General features: G+C 37.4%; 2 protein-coding genes and 1 pseudogene across 4 annotated transcripts; 2 read left to right on the top strand and 1 right to left on the bottom strand.

Annotated features, from left to right (window-relative positions):
* Positions 1-298: 298 nt before the first annotated feature.
* LOC147503102 (butanoate--CoA ligase AAE1 pseudogene) lies at positions 299-3,744 on the top strand (annotated as a pseudogene). Its single transcript, XR_015221909.1, has 2 exons — positions 299-488; positions 1,706-3,744. The product of XR_015221909.1 is annotated as a butanoate--CoA ligase AAE1 pseudogene (transcript).
* A 1,387-nt stretch (positions 3,745-5,131) lies between these two features.
* Positions 5,132-14,376, top strand: LOC147503100 (butanoate--CoA ligase AAE1-like). 2 transcript variants are annotated; one of them, XM_086607920.1, is made up of 3 exons: positions 5,132-5,576; positions 6,827-8,322; positions 9,069-9,576. In XM_086607920.1, the coding sequence occupies exons 1-2, from the start codon at positions 5,379-5,381 to the stop codon at positions 8,303-8,305; spliced, it is 1,677 nt and encodes a 558-aa protein (XP_086464046.1). In that variant the 5' UTR covers positions 5,132-5,378; the 3' UTR covers positions 8,306-8,322; positions 9,069-9,576. The 2 variants fall into 2 exon arrangements, with proteins under 2 accessions (XP_086464046.1, XP_086464044.1); XM_086607918.1 differs by lacking the exon at positions 9,069-9,576 and adding an exon at positions 13,862-14,376 and having other exon boundaries at positions 5,141-5,576.
* On the bottom strand, positions 9,863-11,306 carry LOC147503101 (uncharacterized). Its single transcript, XM_086604711.1, has 4 exons — positions 11,264-11,306; positions 11,031-11,175; positions 10,769-10,919; positions 9,863-10,228 (listed from the first exon to the last, which is right to left on the bottom strand). The coding sequence occupies exons 1-4, from the start codon at positions 11,304-11,306 to the stop codon at positions 9,863-9,865; spliced, it is 705 nt and encodes a 234-aa protein (XP_086460837.1).
* Positions 14,377-18,473: the final 4,097 nt, after the last annotated feature.

Here is an 18,473-nt window from a genome sequence, read left to right as displayed (position 1 = left end):
CTTTTTTTTGGAAATTTTAAAACTTCCAAACTCTCTACTACGCTCTTCGTGTGGTGAGGTTGGTGGGGATGCATTGGGGGGTGGAGAAGTCATTAGGAATGGAAGTTTGTGATAAAAGGTTGTTAATGGAGGCTAGAAAATCACAATGGAGGCTAGAAAGAAAGTGAAAATGGAGCCTGTTCGCGTCTATTCATATTGAGTAACTAGACGGGATGTTACACTCCGTCTCAATCAAAAACCTCTAGACGGAATCTAACATCCCGTCCGAGATATTTTATTCACCTCTGCATTTGCATTTCACAGCTTCACTTTGGTTTTCACCGATTTTGTGAAAATGGGGTGAATAAGTGCTGAGGTGGCGGTGATAATGGGGGGGAAATAGTCACCTGCATTGCAAATGCTCTAAGTATACTTGGAAGCAAACACTTGAAAGATGTTTAAAGCTCGCTTCTGCTCTTACCCAACTTGGGATTTCATATGGAGATGTGGTAAGTTTGCTTCTTCTGGTTCATGAGGGTGGTGTTTCATTTTGCAATAGCAACTGTTCCATTGATGTTTTTTAAGTTTATTTAATTCAGTAAAAAGAAATAAAATTCAGTTAAGTTAATGTTCATTCTTAATTCAAAGGTCGCGAATTCTAAATCCGATCAGTTCAAGATCAATTTCTTCTTGACACAGAAATTTGTTGCATGCCAAAAGCCATTGGTACAGGGGAATGTTGCGGTTAACTGGTGGTAAAAGTTCAAATATTACATTGGACTCTAATGTTGATGAAATGAATAGAAATGTTATTAGTCCTGATTTTATACCTGTAGAAGTAGCTAACTAAAGCAGAAGCAACAGATATGCCAAATTTAACATCTGAGCAATTGCACTGGTGTTGTAACTATCCAAGTATTGCTAAAGCATGGCTTCTCGCCTTCTCTTGTTAACGAGACCAAGTATGTCTCTCCTATATTGCCACTTTGGTGTTGCCAATTACAAGCCAATGAATCTGAGAAGAATATAAAGTACATCAAGAAACATATTTTCTGGAAGAATATTTTAAAATCTAAGGAAACAGATTTTTCTGGTGAATATTTGCTTACTGCATATTCTCTAGTATTTTATATATCATTGATCAATTGAAAGTCAACAGTATCTCTTATACATCATTCTCGGAAAAAACAAATCTCTTAATAGAAGAGGCTTAGAGGCTAAAGAGCTCCTTGTTGATTTCTATTATCATTCAGTATTCGTTTTTGACTGTTTGTCTTTTTTTTGGTATCTTTTTATGACTTTATTTTTTATAACTCTAGTAGTAGTATAAATCGACTTTTACTAGAAAACATTGTTCAACTCGCATCAAATAAACCCACCCTAAGTGGAGATAGATGTTCAGATTATGTGAGGCAAGTTCCTTACAATCTGCAGAACAAATGGGAATCTTTGTGTTCATCTAACTTTCCTCAGGCAGAATAAAACTTTTACTTCCTCTGCGGATCAGACATATATCTAGAACCATCAACAAAGTGCCAGTAGGCATCTTCTTGTATTTTACAAGATATCTTTGTGTGATTCTATGTTCTACGTTTCCAGTGATAGAATTTTCCTCTGATATAGTGTCACTAGAAGCATTGTTTGAATTTGCATTCATATTGTGAAATGGTTCTCGCGTGAATCAGTAATGAAGGTCTCATTCGATTGACCTGTAATTATTGTATAGGTAGCTGTGCTGGCTCCAAATACTCCAGCAATGTATGAGCTGCATTTTGCTGTCCCAATGGCTGGAGCAATTCTATGCACATCGAACATAAGACATGACTCAGCCATGGTGTCTGTCCTTTTAAGATATTCCGAGGCGAAGGTCTTTTTTGTGGACTACAAATTTGTTGAAGTTCCCCGTGGAGCACTTGACCTTCTCTACCTTACAAAAACCAAGCTGCCTCGTTTGGTCCTAGTACCTACATCGCAAATCCCATCTCATACTGTTAGCATTAGCAGCACCAACTTCAATTCTAGCACATTAGACTACGAGAGTCTGCGAGCACTGGGAAAGCCTGAATTTGAGATCAGAAGGCCAAAGGATGAATCGGATCCAATCTCACTAAATTATACTTCAGGAACCACATCTAGTCCTAAAGGGGTGGTATACAGCCACAGAGGTGCCTATCTTAATTCGTTAGCAGCCATTCTTCTTAATGGTATGGGTCCAATGCCTGTGTACTTATGGACTGTTCCCATGTTCCATTGCAATGGGTGGTGCCTAACATGGAGTGTGGCTGCTCAAGGTGGCACAAATGTTTGCATGAGAAATGTATCTGCGAAGGGTATATTTGATGCAATTTCTATTCATAAGGTGACCCACCTGGGTGGTGCACCCACTGTACTGAACATGATTGTTAATGCGCTCCCCAGCGAACGCAAGCCACTTCCGTTCAAGGTAGAAGTTATGACTGCGGCTGCGCCACCACCTTCCCAAATCTTGTTTAAAATGGATGAACTGGGTTTTAATGTGACTCACTCTTACGGTCTGACTGAAACAAATGGTCCAGGAACTGTCTGCACATGGAAACCCGAGTGGGATTCCTTGCCCCCCACTGAAAAGGCGAGGATTAAGTCTCGTCAAGGAGTGTACCATCTTGGATTGGACGAGATGGACATAAAAGATCCAGTTACCATGAAGAGTGTGCCATCTGATGTAAACACCATTGGAGAAGTGATGTTCAGAGGAAACACTGTGATGAAAGGGTACCTTAAGAATATAAAAGCAACAGAGGAGGCTTTCAAAGGCAGATGGTTCCGAAGTGGGGATCTTGGTGTGAAGCATCCTGATGGTTACATCGAGCTAAAAGACCGATCAAAGGATATTATCATCTCTGGAGGCGAGAATATAAGTACAAACCTACCAAAAAAATATATATAAGTACAATTGAAGTGGAATCTGTTCTGTTTAGCCACCCAGCAGTTCTCGAAGTTGCTGTTGTAGGTAGGCCAGATGATCACTGGGGAGAGACACCTTGTGCCTTTGTAAAGCTGAAGGAGGAATGCAATAATGCCAATGCAGAAGATATTATCAAATTTTGTCGGGATCACTTACCACATTACATGTCTCCTCGAACAGTTATTTTTGAGGATCTGCCAAAGACTTCAACGGGGAAGACGCAAAAGTTTGTTCTCAAAGAAAAGGCAAAAGCTATGGGTAGCCTTACTAAAATGAACGACAGCAAGCTTTAAGACAATGCTTGGGACAGGCCGGTGTGGCGATTGTCAGATATTTAGCTACACAAAGTTATAATGCGGCATTAGTTCAAAAGATGCCGTTTGGGTCATGTTCCAAGTTATAAACAGTAATGACGGGTTCGCAATGTGCATCATGTTGGACTTTGTAAAACCTCTAAAATCAGCACTGAAATCAACTAGAACTGTGGAATTCTATTGTTTCTGTGTCATTGCCAGATTTTGCATTGGTTTATTTTGAGAGGATTGATGGATGTTTTATTGTAGGAAATGTTTTCTTAAGGAGATATAGGATGCAAAGAAAGACAACTAATTTCCTATGAATTGAAGTCTCCTGGAGTGCCATAGATTTTGTAACGTGGATTGCTGCCAGTGCCATATATTGGAGAATTGGAGTATGAGCACCCAAATTCTGTCCTTGTTTCAGGCGCGCTTGTACCAAATGTTGTAAGATCATGTCTTTAGCTAAATCTTGTGCTCATCTCTTGTATATGTGTTGGGAAGTAGTATATTTTTTTATTTGAACTCACAGAATCTAGAGAGTGAACTTTTCAGAGGAGCCGAGTATTACAATGGAAGGGGTGTGTATATGGTCATCCCAAGAAGGATGACGAACTCGCAGTTTGTAGGGTCTCAAACTGAGGCAAAGTTATTGATGGTTGCAAACTGTGGGCTGTGAACTCTTGATGGAGGGATGTGGGCAATGTGACATGTTATCTAAAGGACCACAAGTCATTAAGTCCTCTGTTGAAGATAGTAGAACTTTTGCACTGAAAATGACCGGGATAATATCCATTTGGGCAGAGCGCCCCAGCCTAAGACGAGGCCATCCATACCATACATTGTCACTCTTGCACTTTGTCAACTTGCTTTGAAGCGGGTAGACCTCATTGAGAAATTAATAGAGTCTCTCCATCGCTTGGTATCAAAATTTCTATTTCAAATTGTAGTTGGCATCCCTAAAAACTTACACTATGAAGTATGAACTAGGAAACGGCAATTCAAGGACTTGATAGGTGTCCACCCCAAAAATTCCTGCCAAAGAATGTTGTATGTAGTTGGAAATGACAGAATCTTTTATTCGAGTGCACTGGAGCAGTGATCAAAAGAAATTCAGTCTTTAAATCAGATTTGGTGACTGACTTGCCCACTTAAGTGCCATTCCAGCTAGACCTTGATCAAAATTCTGCTTACTTAATTAGCTTATATTGACTGGCCTTGTGAGCGGTGAATGCGTTACACCAACTCTGAGATTCGATTATATCAATTGAGAATGATGAGTGATAACTTAGGATGTATATAATACGGAGGAAATGGGGCATTAATTTCACTAGCACAAAATGCTGGAAATTGTTGCTAAACTTTGCAGCGGGTTTCCAAAGATGAAGAGAAAAGCTACTGTGCGTTAGGAGAGAGAAAAAACTAGTGAATCTGAGCCACTCATACACACAAGTTGAAGGTGTATTGCATGGCAAGATACTGGATCTATGCCCTCTTAGCCTGCGCACACTAGATGCCCTCAAAGATGAAAATCAAATATGTCCAGTGCCAAGTTTTTTATTTGGCAAAAATCTATCGAAGTGCTTTTAAGTTTCTTATTTTGGACTACAATTCACATGTTTGATGTAAATTATGGAGGTTGAACAACTGCATTAATGCTATGAAATCAAAGAAAAAACAACACTCTATGCCAAATGGAGCCGTTGTACACTTGTACATGTCAAAAATCATCCAAATCTACTGAGTGTGTGCAGGGTTCTCCTTGTATTGGAGTCCGTTTTTATGTCAAATTTTCATGTCCTCTTTTGGCTAAATTCCAACAAATCAAAATCTTCTCTTTTTAAGATAAACAGAAATCAACATGTGTAGTTACCGAAAAAAGAAAAAAGGAAATCAAAATCATTAAACCATGCAATGCAGTATTTAGTCTATGCTAGATTCCTAGGAGAATAAAGTACTAACAAAATTGCTTTCGTCAGACTCCACGTCAGATTTCAGAAAGTGACCTTTTTTCTAATATTAATGATTGGATATAAAAGCTTGGTCTCCACACTTGAAACTTCTGCAAAACTCTGCAAACATCTTGTTTTTTCAGATTCATTTTTATGCAAACCATTTGATTTTTGAAGCATACCCAGCTTATAAATCAAGAAAACTAAATGGAGGGTACTGTTAAATGTTCAGCAAACTATGTTCCTTTATCACCAATTAGCTTTTTAGAACGATCAGCAATTGTTTATGGTGATAGAGTCTCTGTTATTGATGGTTCTGTTAAGTATACTTGGAAACAAGCGCTTGAAAGATGCTTAAAGCTTGCTTCTGCTCTTACCCAACTTGGGATTTCTTATGGAGATGTGGTAAGTTGGATTAAATTTTCATTGTTGGTTTCTGATTTTGCAATATTTAACTGTTGATGTATTTTTTACTTAATGTATTTTTTTTCCCTGGGTGTTATAGTGTTATATATTTAGTTGCTGTATGATTTTGCAATGTCTTATTCTGTAGCAATCAACTGTTCCATTAATGTGACATTGTTGTTTTGTTCTGTTTATATTTGTTTACATTTAATTTCTAGGTACGATTTTGTCTTTTTATTTTGAGAACAATGAGGGTTGGTGGTTAATGTTGAGATATTAAAAGTAGTTTTGGAATTGGGCAACAAATGCCAATTCATTCATGCTTTTGTAAGAATTGAACGCATAAATCCGATCAGTGAAGAAATATAAATTTCAGTAGTTCATTAGTTGATATTCATTTTTGTCGAATTTTAGTTGGAACTTGGAAGTTCGAAAATTCTAAGTCTGAGCTCTCCCTTTCTTTCTCGCATTTTTGAGATTTTAGGAATTGCAGTTAATTGTTTTTACAAGGTCCTTGGTAAAAGTAAGACATAATGAGTAGTAATGATAACAAAACAATAATTTAGGTCAAAATCATTTTTAAGAACGATTTTCTGTGGATATAGAATTATAGAAGTTTGTTGCATGACAAAAACTGTGGTGCAGGGAAAAATGGTAGTAATAGGTATATAATGTGAATAAAAATTAAAAGAACTAGATATTCTTGATTTTATAATTTTAGATAACTAATACAGGATTGCATATATGCCAAATCTAACATTTGGGAATATTGCACTTTGAAACTATGTAACCATCTGTAAGTTCCTATGTTTTGCTGGAAGAATATATTAAGGAAACAGATATGCTGGTGAACATTTACTGACTGCATATTCCCATCAATTGAATTCCGCTCTAAGTTGAGATAGATATTCTGATTCTGTGAGGTGTGTTACTTATAATCTGCAGAACAAATATAAATCTTTCTCCAAATATATATATTTTTAATTTCTGAAGCAGAAAAAAAGTTTTACTTCCATTGTGGATGAGATATATATATCTAGAACCACCAATATAGTGCCAGTAGGCATCTTCCTGTACTTTTACTAGATATCTTTGCGGTGAATCCATATTTTAACTTTCCAGTGATAGATTTCTACCTCTGATATGGTGCTCACTGGAACCGTTGTTTGAATTTGCATTTATATTGTGAAGTTGGGGTTGTTCTCCATTGAATTAAGATCTCATTTGACTGATCTGTGATTGTTGTATAGGTTGCTGTACTGGCTCCAAATACCTCAGCAATTTATGAGCTACATTTTGGTGTCCCAATGGCTGGAGCAATTCTATGCACATTTAATGTAAGACATGACTCCGCCATGGTGTCTGTCCTTTTAAGACATTCCGAGGCCAAGGTACTTTTTGTCGATCACCAGTTTGTTGAAGTTGCCCGTGGAGCACTTGAGCTTCTCTCCTTGACGAAAAGCAAGCTGCCTCGTTTGGTCATAGTACCTGAATCCCATAAACAATCTCATATTGCTAGCATTAGCAACACCAACTTCAATTCTAACACATTAGACTACGAGGGTCTGCTATTACTGGGAAAGCCTGAGTATGAGATCAAAAGGCCAAAGGATGAATTAGATCCTATCTCACTAAATTATACTTCGGGAACAACATCTAGTCCTAAAGGGGTGATATACAGCCACAGAGGTGCCTATCTCAATTCATTAGCAGCCATTCTTCTCAATGGTATGAGTTCAATGCCTGTGTATTTGTGGACTGTACCCATGTTCCATTGCAACGGGTGGTGCCTAACGTGGAGTGTGGCTGCTCAAGGTGGCACAAATGTTTGTCTCAGAAATGTATCTGCGAAGGGCATATTTGATGCCATTTCTCTTCATAAGGTGACCCACCTGGGTGGTGCACCCACTGTACTGAACATGATTGTTAATGCGCTCCCCAGCGAACGCAAGCCACTTCCGTTCAAGGTAGAAGTTATGACTGGTGCTGCACCACCACCTGCCCAGATCTTGTTTAGGATGGAGGAACTGGGTTTCAATGTAACTCACTCCTACGGTCTGACGGAAACATATGGTCCAGGAACTGTCTGCGCATGGAAACCAGAGTGGGATTCCTTGCCCCCTACTGAAAAGGCGAGGATTAAGTCTCGTCAAGGAGTGTACCATCTAGGATTGGACGAGATGGACATAAAAGATCCAGTTACCATGAAGAGCGTGCCATCTGATTCAAAGACCATTGGTGAAGTGATGTTTAGAGGAAACACTGTGATGAATGGGTACCTTAAAAATTTAGAAGCAACAGAGGAGGCCTTCAAAGGTGGATGGTTCCGAAGTGGGGATCTTGGTGTGATGCATCCTGATGGTTACATTGAGCTAAAAGACCGATCAAAAGATATTATTATCTCTGGGGGCGAGAATATAAGTACAATTGAAGTGGAATCTGTTCTGTTTAGTCACCCAGCAGTTCTCGAAGCTGCTGTTGTTGGTAGGCCAGATGATCACTGGGGAGAGACACCTTGTGCTTCTGTAAAGCTGAAGGAGGGATGCAATGCCAATGCAGAAGATATTATCAAATTTTGTCGGGATCACTTACCACATTACATGTGTCCTCGAACAATTGTTTTTGAGGATCTGCCAAAGACTTCAACGGGAAAAACACAAAAGTTTGTTCTCAGAGCAAAGGCAAAAGCTATGGGTAGCCTCATTAAAAAGAACAACAGCAAGCTTTAAGACAATTCTTGGGTCAGGTATCTGTCTTCTCCAATATATAGCTAAAAAATGTTCACTTTCATGTGATTATAATTTTTTTTTATTTTTTTCGTTTTTGAAGTAAGGTATCTATAGTCTTCACATTTATGTGTATCTCTTGAGTCATGATCTGAGTTTGTCAGGATTGTTTTGTATTGGATGTGTCTGGGGCTAAATCTTTCTGATAGTTTTTTCGGTTTATTGTAACTGATGGCTGTCAGAGTAATCATATGGATTAATGATCAATCGTTCTTATTATTAACAAAAGGCATGCCAGCTGCGTTAGTTTAATAGGTCAAATAACTACCTTAGGGAAAAAGCTAGGCACCTTATTTTAGCATCTACAGTACTAACTACAGGGATGATATTCAGGGAGTATAACTGTATTGGTTAGATTTATCTATTTTTGTTATGTTTTTTGCCAAGTGAAATGAATTGTACAATGGTACGAGTGAAGCTAACATGATATCCACTAGTCTATTGTTTCACTTTGCTGACACTGATGTGTTTTAATAGTTCCAATATGAATGATTATGTATTGAATTGAACATGTAAAGCCTGATAATCAAAAAAACAAAAGTTACAAATATAACAAAATATATATTAGAGTCTTTATAGTTGTTGAACTATGGCACCTCCTTTCCAACTGATACTTGAGAGTTGCTGTCTTTGAAGCCTTAATTTTCATTGACATACTAGCTTGTAAGTATATATTATCATCAGGTTGCAACCAATCTTATTTCAGGGGAAATGCGGGCCTAGAACAATTTGGACTTGAAACTTTAGAAAACCTAGACTCCATTCCCTGAAAGGAGCTTGCCAGTGCTTGGTTTTCCCTTGACTTCCTTGTGTAAATGAGGGTTCCCTGACCACCATCATGTCATTGTACACCTTCTATTATTTGGTCATCACATCAAGACAAGGATAGATTACCAGGGAGCATCTATTGAAGGGACACACAATTGATTTTTTTTTTTTTTTTTTTGATTGGCAAGCCTATTTTAAATGAGATCAGTAACTCTTTGAAGCTGGCGTGGTTCGACCCCCAGACCTCTGGTATCATCACCCAAAAGTTTTACCAACTTTGCTAGTTGGCACCTGCCTTAATTGAAATTATCGGATAGCATTAGCGAGATTTCAATGCCAACGTGGATTATAAAATCACATTACAAAAGAAGGCAGCATTGATCTGACTGATATACGTGTCAAAGATGTTTTACTGAATATTTCTGATAACTTTATTGATCTTTACATTAGATATATATACAAGAATACAGAAGATCTCCTAGATCCACATATCTAGGAGAAGATAATACTCTTACTAAATACACAAGATACTTCATAATACTAAATATAGTAACAAATATTCCAACCTTCCCTCAAGTTGGTGCGTATATATTGCACATGTCCAACTTGACAAGAGAGTCAAATAAAGAGAACAAAACGTTTTTCTCTCTTTAATGTTAGGCACGGCCCGCGCTCTCTGTATGCCTGGACAAGGCGTGTGGCGCGCTCATGTCTTTAGCGACTTCCAGATCGTTAGGCACGACCCGCACTCTCTGTATGCCTGGATAAGGCATGTGGCGTGCTCAATAGTATCTCAGCACCCCCTCGAGTTGGCGCATGGATATCGCACATGCCCAACTTGACAAGAGAGTCAATAAACGCCTTGCTAGCCACTGTTTTAGTAAAGACATCTGCTAGTTGGTCTTTAGACTTTACAAATGGAAAAGTAATAATTCCAGCTTCAAGTTTCTCTTTGATAAAATGTCTATCAATCTCCACATGCTTCGTCCGATCATGTTGAACAGAATTATGAGCTATCTCTATCGCTGACGTATTATCACAATACAGATTCATTTCCACTTTTGGTTTAACACCCAAGTCCGTCAACAAGTATCTCAACTATTGCAACTCACATACCCCATATACTATACCTCTATATTCAGTTTCAACACTTGATCTTGATACTACTGGCTGTTTTTACTCCTCTAAGTCACAAGGTTTCCACCTACAAAAGTAAAGTATCCTGAGGTAGACCTTCTGTTGTAGGCTGAACCTGCCCAATCTGCATCAGTGTAGCCTTCTACTTTTAGATGGTCATGTTTCGAGAACAATAAGCCTTTACCCGGAGCATATTTCAAATATCTCAATATGCGCTCTACAGCATCCATATGAGGTTTACGTGGGTCATGCATGAATTGACTCACAACACTAACGGCATACGCAATATCAGGCCTAGTATGCGATAAATAGATCAGTTTCCCTACAAGCTTCTAATATCTCCCCTTATCGGTAGGAGTTGCATTCAAACACAGAAACAACTTGTGGTTCTTCTCAATGGGAGTATCAACTTGCTTACATCCGAGCATTCCAGTCTCAGATAATAAATCAAGAATATATTTCCGCTGGGATAAAAAAATACCATTTTTTTTATCAAGCTACCTTAATCCCAAGGAAATATTTAAGGTCTCCGAGCTGTTTCATTTCAAACTCAGAAGCCAGATACTGTTGTAAACTAGAAATCTCCTCATGACCATCACCAGTCACCACCATATCATCAACATAGATAATCAAAGCAGTAATTTTACCTCTTCTGTGTTTTAAAAACAAAGTGTGATCCAAGTTGCTTTGTTTGTAGCCGAACTTCTTCATAGACTTGGTGAACCTACTGAACTAAGCTCTTGGAGACTGTTTTAACCCATACAATGTCTTCTTTAGTTTACAGGCCATTGTCGTATCTGAGTATTCTGGTATACCTGGGGGAGGATCCATATATACTTCTTCAGTAAGATCTCCATACAAAAAAGCATTTTTTACATCAAACTGAAGAAGAGGCCAATCTTTGTTAGCTGTTAATGACAAAAGCACTCTCACATTATTGAGTTTAGCAACCGGGTAAAAGTTTATTGATAATCAACACCATAAGATTGTATATACCCTTTCGCAACCAGCCGAGCTTTGTATCTCTCAATAGCTCCATCTGCTTTGAGCTTAACTGTAAATACTCATCTGCACCCCACTGTCTTCTTTCCCTTTGGTAAGATTACAAGTTCCCAAGTGGCATTCTTTTTCAATGCTGCCATTTCTTCTGTCATAGCTTTGGTCCATCTAGAATTGAATCTGCTAAAGCTTCCTGCATTTTACTAGGAATAGAGACAGATGATAACTGGAATACATAAGATGCATATGACTTAGATAACTTGTGAGATGACACATGGTTGCTTATGGGATATTTTACTTTAGCTTTAGGATCAAGTTCATATTGAATTGGTGGTTGGCCACAGTTAGATCGAGGTGGAAGATTATATTGAACTGGTTCAGAATTAAGACTAGGTAGATTAGCACCATGAATATTAGAATCACCAACATTATGAGTATTAGAATCAACAATAATAGAGTCAGGCGATACCTCTAATGGGTCTTTTGGAGAAGATTGGATTAGTGGATCCGTTGTAGGAGATAATGTACTATTATGGACTTGATCTTCACATCCTTCACTTGAGCACTCAGTGGAGGTTCCATCTACTTCTCCTATTGAGTTTTTATCACTAGGTGATTGTGGTCTCGATAAATCAAAGACCATTATATTATCATGATTCTGTATTTCATTTCTATTCTCCTCCTGAAGTGAAGAATCAGTGATCTCTGTATAAAAAAAGTTGTGTTCATGGAAAATGACATCCATTGAGACAAAAAAAAAATTTAGAATAAGGATGATAACACTTATAACCCTTCTGAGTTGAGTCATACCCAACAAAGACACACTTCAACGCATGTGGATCAAGTTTGGTGCGTTGTTGTATATGTAAGTGAACATACACCACACACCCGAAGATATAGGGTGCTAAATGAACAATGGGCGGAAGCGTACAGTGATCAGAAAGCACATCTAAGGGTCTCCGAAATTGGACAACACTAGAAGGTGTATGATTCATCAAGTAAACCGCAGAGCTCAGAGCTTCGCCCCATAAGTGAGATGGGACATGACCACCAATTAATAAAGACCGAATGACCTCTAAAAGATGTCAGTTTTTTCGTTCTGCAATCCCATTTTGCTGAGGGGACTAAGAGCAAGAGGTTTGATGTAGAATACCAGCCGAATGCATAAATCCAGTTAATTCCTTTTTAAAATACTCACCCCCATTATCAGAGCGAACAACTTTTATAGATATTCCAAACTGTGTGAGCATCATCTGATGGAAAAGGGGAAAAACTGTGCAGACAATGTTTCAAAAAATATACCCAGGTCATTTGAGTGCAGTCATCGACAAAAGTAATAAACCATTTCATCCCGTTATGTGTAGGACGTGGGGCAGGACCCCAAACATCTGAATGAACTAAAGAAAAGGGAGCATCAGCTCTATTATCACTCGAAGAGAAAACAATACGATGGCTTTTCGTCATTACACAGGTTTCACAAGCAAAATCAGAAAGACTACAACCATAAAATAAATATGGAAATAATTTCCTAAGATAACCAAATGAGGGATGTCCTAGTCATCTATGCCAAAGCCAAATCTCGCATTTATTTTTATTAACCTTAGCATCACTCATAACATGAGTTTGGACTCCTTGATTGGATCGTTGAAAACCATCCTCCAGATAGTACAATCCTCCACTTTGTTTACCACTGCCAATCCTCTCTTTGGTAAGGGTGTTCTGAAAAATACAGTTAGTAGGAAAGAACAAAGCAACACAATTATGAGATTTGGTTAATTGGCTAACAGAAAGAAGGTTACAGTTTATTGATGGAACAAATAAAACATTATGGATAGATAAAGACGGGGACAGAGGTACAGTGCCAACACCAACAACTGGAGATGACACACCATTAGCATTAGTAATGACTGATTTGGAACAACTAGAGGAGAAATGGTTAAATTTATAGTGATCGCAAGTCATATGATCAGTAGCACCCGTGTCAATTATCCAATCACTATTTCCAGTAAAAGCAATAAGAGCAGAGTTAGATATACCTGACTGGGCAACAAATCCAGCAGCAGTGACTAAGTGATTCTTCGAGTTAGAAGACATGACAGCGGAATCGTTATTGGAATGCACAACAACGGAATCATTATTGGTAGGTAAGTCTGTAATTATTGGTAGATCAATAGACAAACAATGACCAAAAAAGAAGAAAAACAAAATACCAAAAAAAGCTCCGATTCCTATAGTAATGGGGTAATAGAAAAGTAATTGGAGTTGGCTCTTTATACCATGTCAAAGATGTTTTACTAAATATTTCTGATAACTTTATTGATCTTTACATTAGGTATATATACAAAAATACAGAAGATCTCCTAGATCCACATATCTAGGAGAAGATAATACTCTGACTAAATACAAAAGATACTTCCTAATACTAAATATAGTAACAAATATTCCAACAATACGTACTACAGATGATTTTGGTTTTACATGCATTAAATATATGTTTAGTTAACTGCACAAGTGCTGGACTATGATTCAGATTTTTGGTAACTTATCTCAGAGTTTAGTACTTTACCAGCTAAAATGTCGGGATTTTGGATTCAGGCTGGAGATGCAGACCCCATTTGGCCTGGTGAGCTGTCCAAGCTGCAGTGAGGTTTGCCAACATTGATGTAGCATGTGGAAGCGGTATACATGGACCTACTAAAATCGCATCCTCAGAGAAGAGCTCCCCCACCTGCTGATCCAGATTTTTCTACAGTCGAGCCGACTCTGTCAACTCTGATTATAGCCATTTGGGCATTTGGTGGAAAAATCCATCACATTGGGCCTGGAAATACCTTAACCTGCAGGTTTCCTCACCTGTGCACCATTCTTGCTCTGGATCATGTCATTGACCAAGTGCTGAGTTTGGAGTACTGCCTGAATAGGATTAGTTTTAATTTTTAAAGGCTTGGAATCTTATACTGTTTCTTGCAACCTAGTTGTATGTGTATCATAATATTGTACCAAAGAGCAACACTATTTTCAGCATTCTGCACACACCATTCATACATCCATGTTTCAAAGGAATTTGAGCTGACATTCACAGTAATAGAATGTAAGTCAGTTGTGAACAACACTCCCCCGTGAAGTAATATTGTTGGAACAAATGGATGGATGCTTCCATTCCTCCATGACATAATGCGCAATGAGTTTCAATAATGTGAAACTTGATTTTGATTTTTTGATTAAAGCTTGCTGTAGGAAGAAATGCATTAAGGCACTGCCACAAAAATAACATGGTCTGATAAACTAAAACAATACCAAACCAGGTTGAATATCAGGTTGGCATGCCTTTGATCATAGTATAAAATATTCCGATATATCGCGATATTTGGAGATATCTATCCATATTTTAGAAAAAGATATTTAAATATCACGATATGTTTAGAGATATATACGACTGCAAATATCAATTATATTTTGATAATATTTACAATATTTGTGATATTTTGCGATATTTTGTATATATAATAATTTTATTTAATATTTTCCATTATATTTTAAATAAATATAAATAATATATCATGATATATCAATAAATATCTACAATATTTATCGATATTTTGGATATATCTACGATATTTGCATGTGAAACAATATCAAATATCCCCAAAAAGTAGGATATATCCACGATACATATCTAGAAATTGAATATCGATAAATATCCATATCCTGATATTTTGTACTATATCTTTGGTACCCCATTTATCTGTTGGTAGAGTGCTTGACTATTAACAAGTTGGTCATGGGATCAAGTCGTGGTGACAAAAAAAACCAAAATGGTCTGACAAGCCTTCCCATGACTCTGTGCCTTCGCCGGTCTTGTAAATCTATCCCAGGTCCATTGAAAATGATCATAGGAAAGACTAGTCAGAGTCAGCATTAATACTGAATACGCTAACAAGAAAAAAGAAGAATGATAAGAGAGTTACTCAAATAAGTTATCCAACTTGAAGAACTTGTGGCACACTTTGTATGTGATATATATTGAGATTACACGTCCGAGCATGAGTGTCAATGAGGTTCAAATCAAATGAAAATGAAAATTAGATGGATGCTAACCTTTTGTATGTGAGTACGTAACTTAAATATTCGACGATCAATGACGCATATTGGAAGTAATTATACTGATATAGAATAAACTAACAAGAGTGAATGATGAGGTGACTGGAAAAGTTCCCGTGTTCCAAAATTAAAGCCAACAAAATGAACAAATAAAACAAACAAAGCAGAAACATTCTGTAAGGTGTTGCTGCAAAACACGTTCCTCTATTTCATAATCCTGATGTTGAATTACTCTACTCAACTATTGAAGTAAATTTGTCTAAATTATTCATAATTAGACTTTTGAAAATCTTCATAACCAAAACAATCAAATAATGGTTGGCAAATAATGTTAGTTCCTTGTTCGGTTATCCTACTACTAGTCCATGATCATATTTTTTATAGGTAAGGGAGGTTGTTATAGAGGTCCCCTACCTAGGGGGGAGCCAGGTGAGCCAATGAATGCTACAACTTCGTAGATAGATAGCTTGTAGGAAAGTAGGAACACAATTCATAGACACATTCACTGGGGTGTGCATCACGATTAGCTAGTTGGATCTATATAGAGACCACATCTATTAGACGAACAAGAATACAAAAATAATATGAAAAAAAGCCCAAAAATCAACTATTGAATTAAATTTGTCTAAATTATTCATAATTAAACTCTTGAAAATCTTCATAACCAAATAATGGTTGGCAAATAATGTTAGTTCCTTGTTGGGTTATCCTAAAATATATTAGTCCATGATTATTTTTTTTTATAGGTAAAGGAGGTTGTTGTAGAGGTCCCCTACCCAGTGGCGGAGTCAGGATTTTGTTCCAGGGCGAGCCAATGAATGCTACAACTTTGTAGACAGATAGCTTGTAGGAAAGTAGGAACACAATTCATAGACACAGCTAAATGAATGCGCGCTACAACTTCATAGACAGATAGCTTGTAGGAAAGTAGGAACACAATTCATAGACACACAGCTACTAGGTGTGCATCACGATTAGCCAGTTGGATCTACGTAGAGACCACATCTATTAGACGAACAAGAATACAAAAATAATATGAAAAAAGGCCAAAAAAATTAGAGAGCTCGTCGTTCTGCTGTCTCTCCATCGTATCTTTGTTTTTGGTTTTTCAAAAAAATTATTTTGTTTGAAAGTTCTTTCTAATTTGCATTTGGATCTCTTCTTGTGATAAACTCAATTAACCCTGAAAAGTGTGTATATGACCATAGTATAAAATATCAGGATATGGCAAAATATCAATTCCTGATTTATGGATATGTATCGTGGATATATCCCTTTCTGTGTGGATATATCGAGATATATCGACAAATATCGACAAATATTGCAAAATATTGCTTGACTGTGTGTGTATATTGTTAACTGCAAATATCATGAATATATCGCGATATATCATGATATATCAACAAATATCGCAAAAAATATCCACAAATCATCTATATTTTCTTTGAATGTGGTCATACTTTTAATATTTTCTTTGTACATATTTAGCTTGAGGATTGCTGCATTGAAGACCCACCCCTTGACTACTGCATTGAGGACCCACCCTTTGACTGCTGTGACTTTGGTGTTGTCACCCGTTGTGACCCAACACCACCACCAATGGAAACTCTACGTTGTTGTGACTGAACCCCATCATTTTCATCAAAATCAGGAGGACCACCACCAGATAGAAGTTGAACAGGGAATGAAGCTAGGAACAACTAGCTAGAGCATCACTCTTGAGTTTTTGATAAAAAAAAATTCACTTGACCACTACTTAGAATGGGAACAGTGGAACCATTTGCTATGGAAATATTATGATTTTCAGTTTTGGACACAAAATTATGGACAGAGGCAGGGCAATTAGCCATATGATCAGTAGCCCCTGAATCAATTATCCATGAGTTACTATTTTCTGGCATAGTAGAATAGGCATGTAAATTACCTGACACATGAGTTGAGGCAAACTGACCTTTGCTAGAAGACATGGACTTAGTGAGTTGTTGGAGAATTTGACTCAACTGATGACTAATATCTGAGTTGGACATTAATGTCTCGGCAACAGCAGCATACTCTTTCTTGGACAATTCCTTTTCTTTCTTAAGATGTGGATATAATTCCCAACAACGATCCTTGGTGTGCCAGTTTTTTCCACAATGATCACAGTGAGACGGTTCCCTTTTTTCCCTTACCCTTTTCAAATCTTTGTGACTTCTTTCTAAAATCTTTTTCTGCAAGTAATACAGTAGATTCATAGATTGAGGACTTTACCTCGGAGTTCATGGTTTTCTTCTTTGTTTCCTCCCTCTAAATAGTTGCACAAACAGCAGCAAGTGATGGAAGAGCACTTTCCATTAGAATGTTGCTTTCTAGATTTTCATATTCTGGTTTAAGACTACGAAATACTGTGAAGATTTTATCCTCTTCAGCCCGTTTCAACAGAGTCTTCGCATCAGTGGTGTATGGACGATATATGTTTAACTCATCCCATAATTTCTTCAAATTCCCAAGGTGTTCTGTAAAAGTTTTCTCACCTTGTTGCAAAGCACCGATTGCGAGTTGAAGTTCAAACACACGGGCAGAATTGTTCTAGTTTCGTATAAATCTTCAATTGAATCCCACATCTCCTTCAAGTAATCAAAGAAAGTAAAAATCCCAAAGAATAGTAGACTCCATAGAATTGAGTAACCAAGATCGAACAAAGGCGATCATTAGAAACCCAATTCTCATATTCGCATCATCAATGGCGGGGACACACCTTTGCACAATTAATGAACCCTAATTTCCTCTTTCCACTGGCGATAAGCTTAAACCGCCCCTAGACCAAGGTATATAGTTCGTTCCATTCAAGAGAACTGATGACAGCTTTCAACCAGGATTAGAATCAGTCTCTGTTGTAACAACAGACTTTGGATTTGGTTTTGGATCTGACATAGTGTATTGTGTTTATCTAAATTGATTTAGAGAGAGATTAAGCGTTCCACTCTGATACAATGTAGAATTAAACACCTAATTAAAGAGACAAAACACAATGATTTATAATTGTTCGGTGCTAATGCAGTGACCTACGTCCACAGGAGAAGAAAGGTTTTATGTTGCTTGATTGATTTGGTTTTTGTGTTACAGA

This window comes from Coptis chinensis, chromosome 4, assembly GCF_015680905.1.
Source record: "Coptis chinensis isolate HL-2020 chromosome 4, ASM1568090v1, whole genome shotgun sequence".
NCBI classification, from domain to species: Eukaryota; Viridiplantae; Streptophyta; class Magnoliopsida; order Ranunculales; family Ranunculaceae; genus Coptis; species Coptis chinensis.
This window is presented reverse-complemented; position numbering and strand designations above follow the sequence as displayed.

Bases quoted from the DNA above. Each gene is read 5' to 3' on its own strand.
- LOC147503100 (XM_086607918.1), top strand. From the start codon at position 5,379: ATGGAGGGTACTGTTAAATGTTCAGCAAACTATGTTCCTTTATCACCA. The intron at 5,577-6,826 runs GTAAGTTGGATT...ATTGTTGTATAG, and splicing joins GGATTTCTTATGGAGATGTG to GTTGCTGTACTGGCTCCAAA.
- LOC147503101 (XM_086604711.1), bottom strand. From the start codon at position 11,306: ATGGAGCTATTGAGAGATACAAAGCTCGGCTGGTTGCGAAAGG. The intron at 10,920-11,030 runs GTATGGGTTAAA...TTTAAAACACAG, and splicing joins TGTAAACTAAAGAAGACATT to AAGAGGTAAAATTACTGCTT. The intron at 10,229-10,768 runs GTAGCTTGATAA...GAGTTGCAATAG, and splicing joins AATATTTCCTTGGGATTAAG to TTGAGATACTTGTTGACGGA.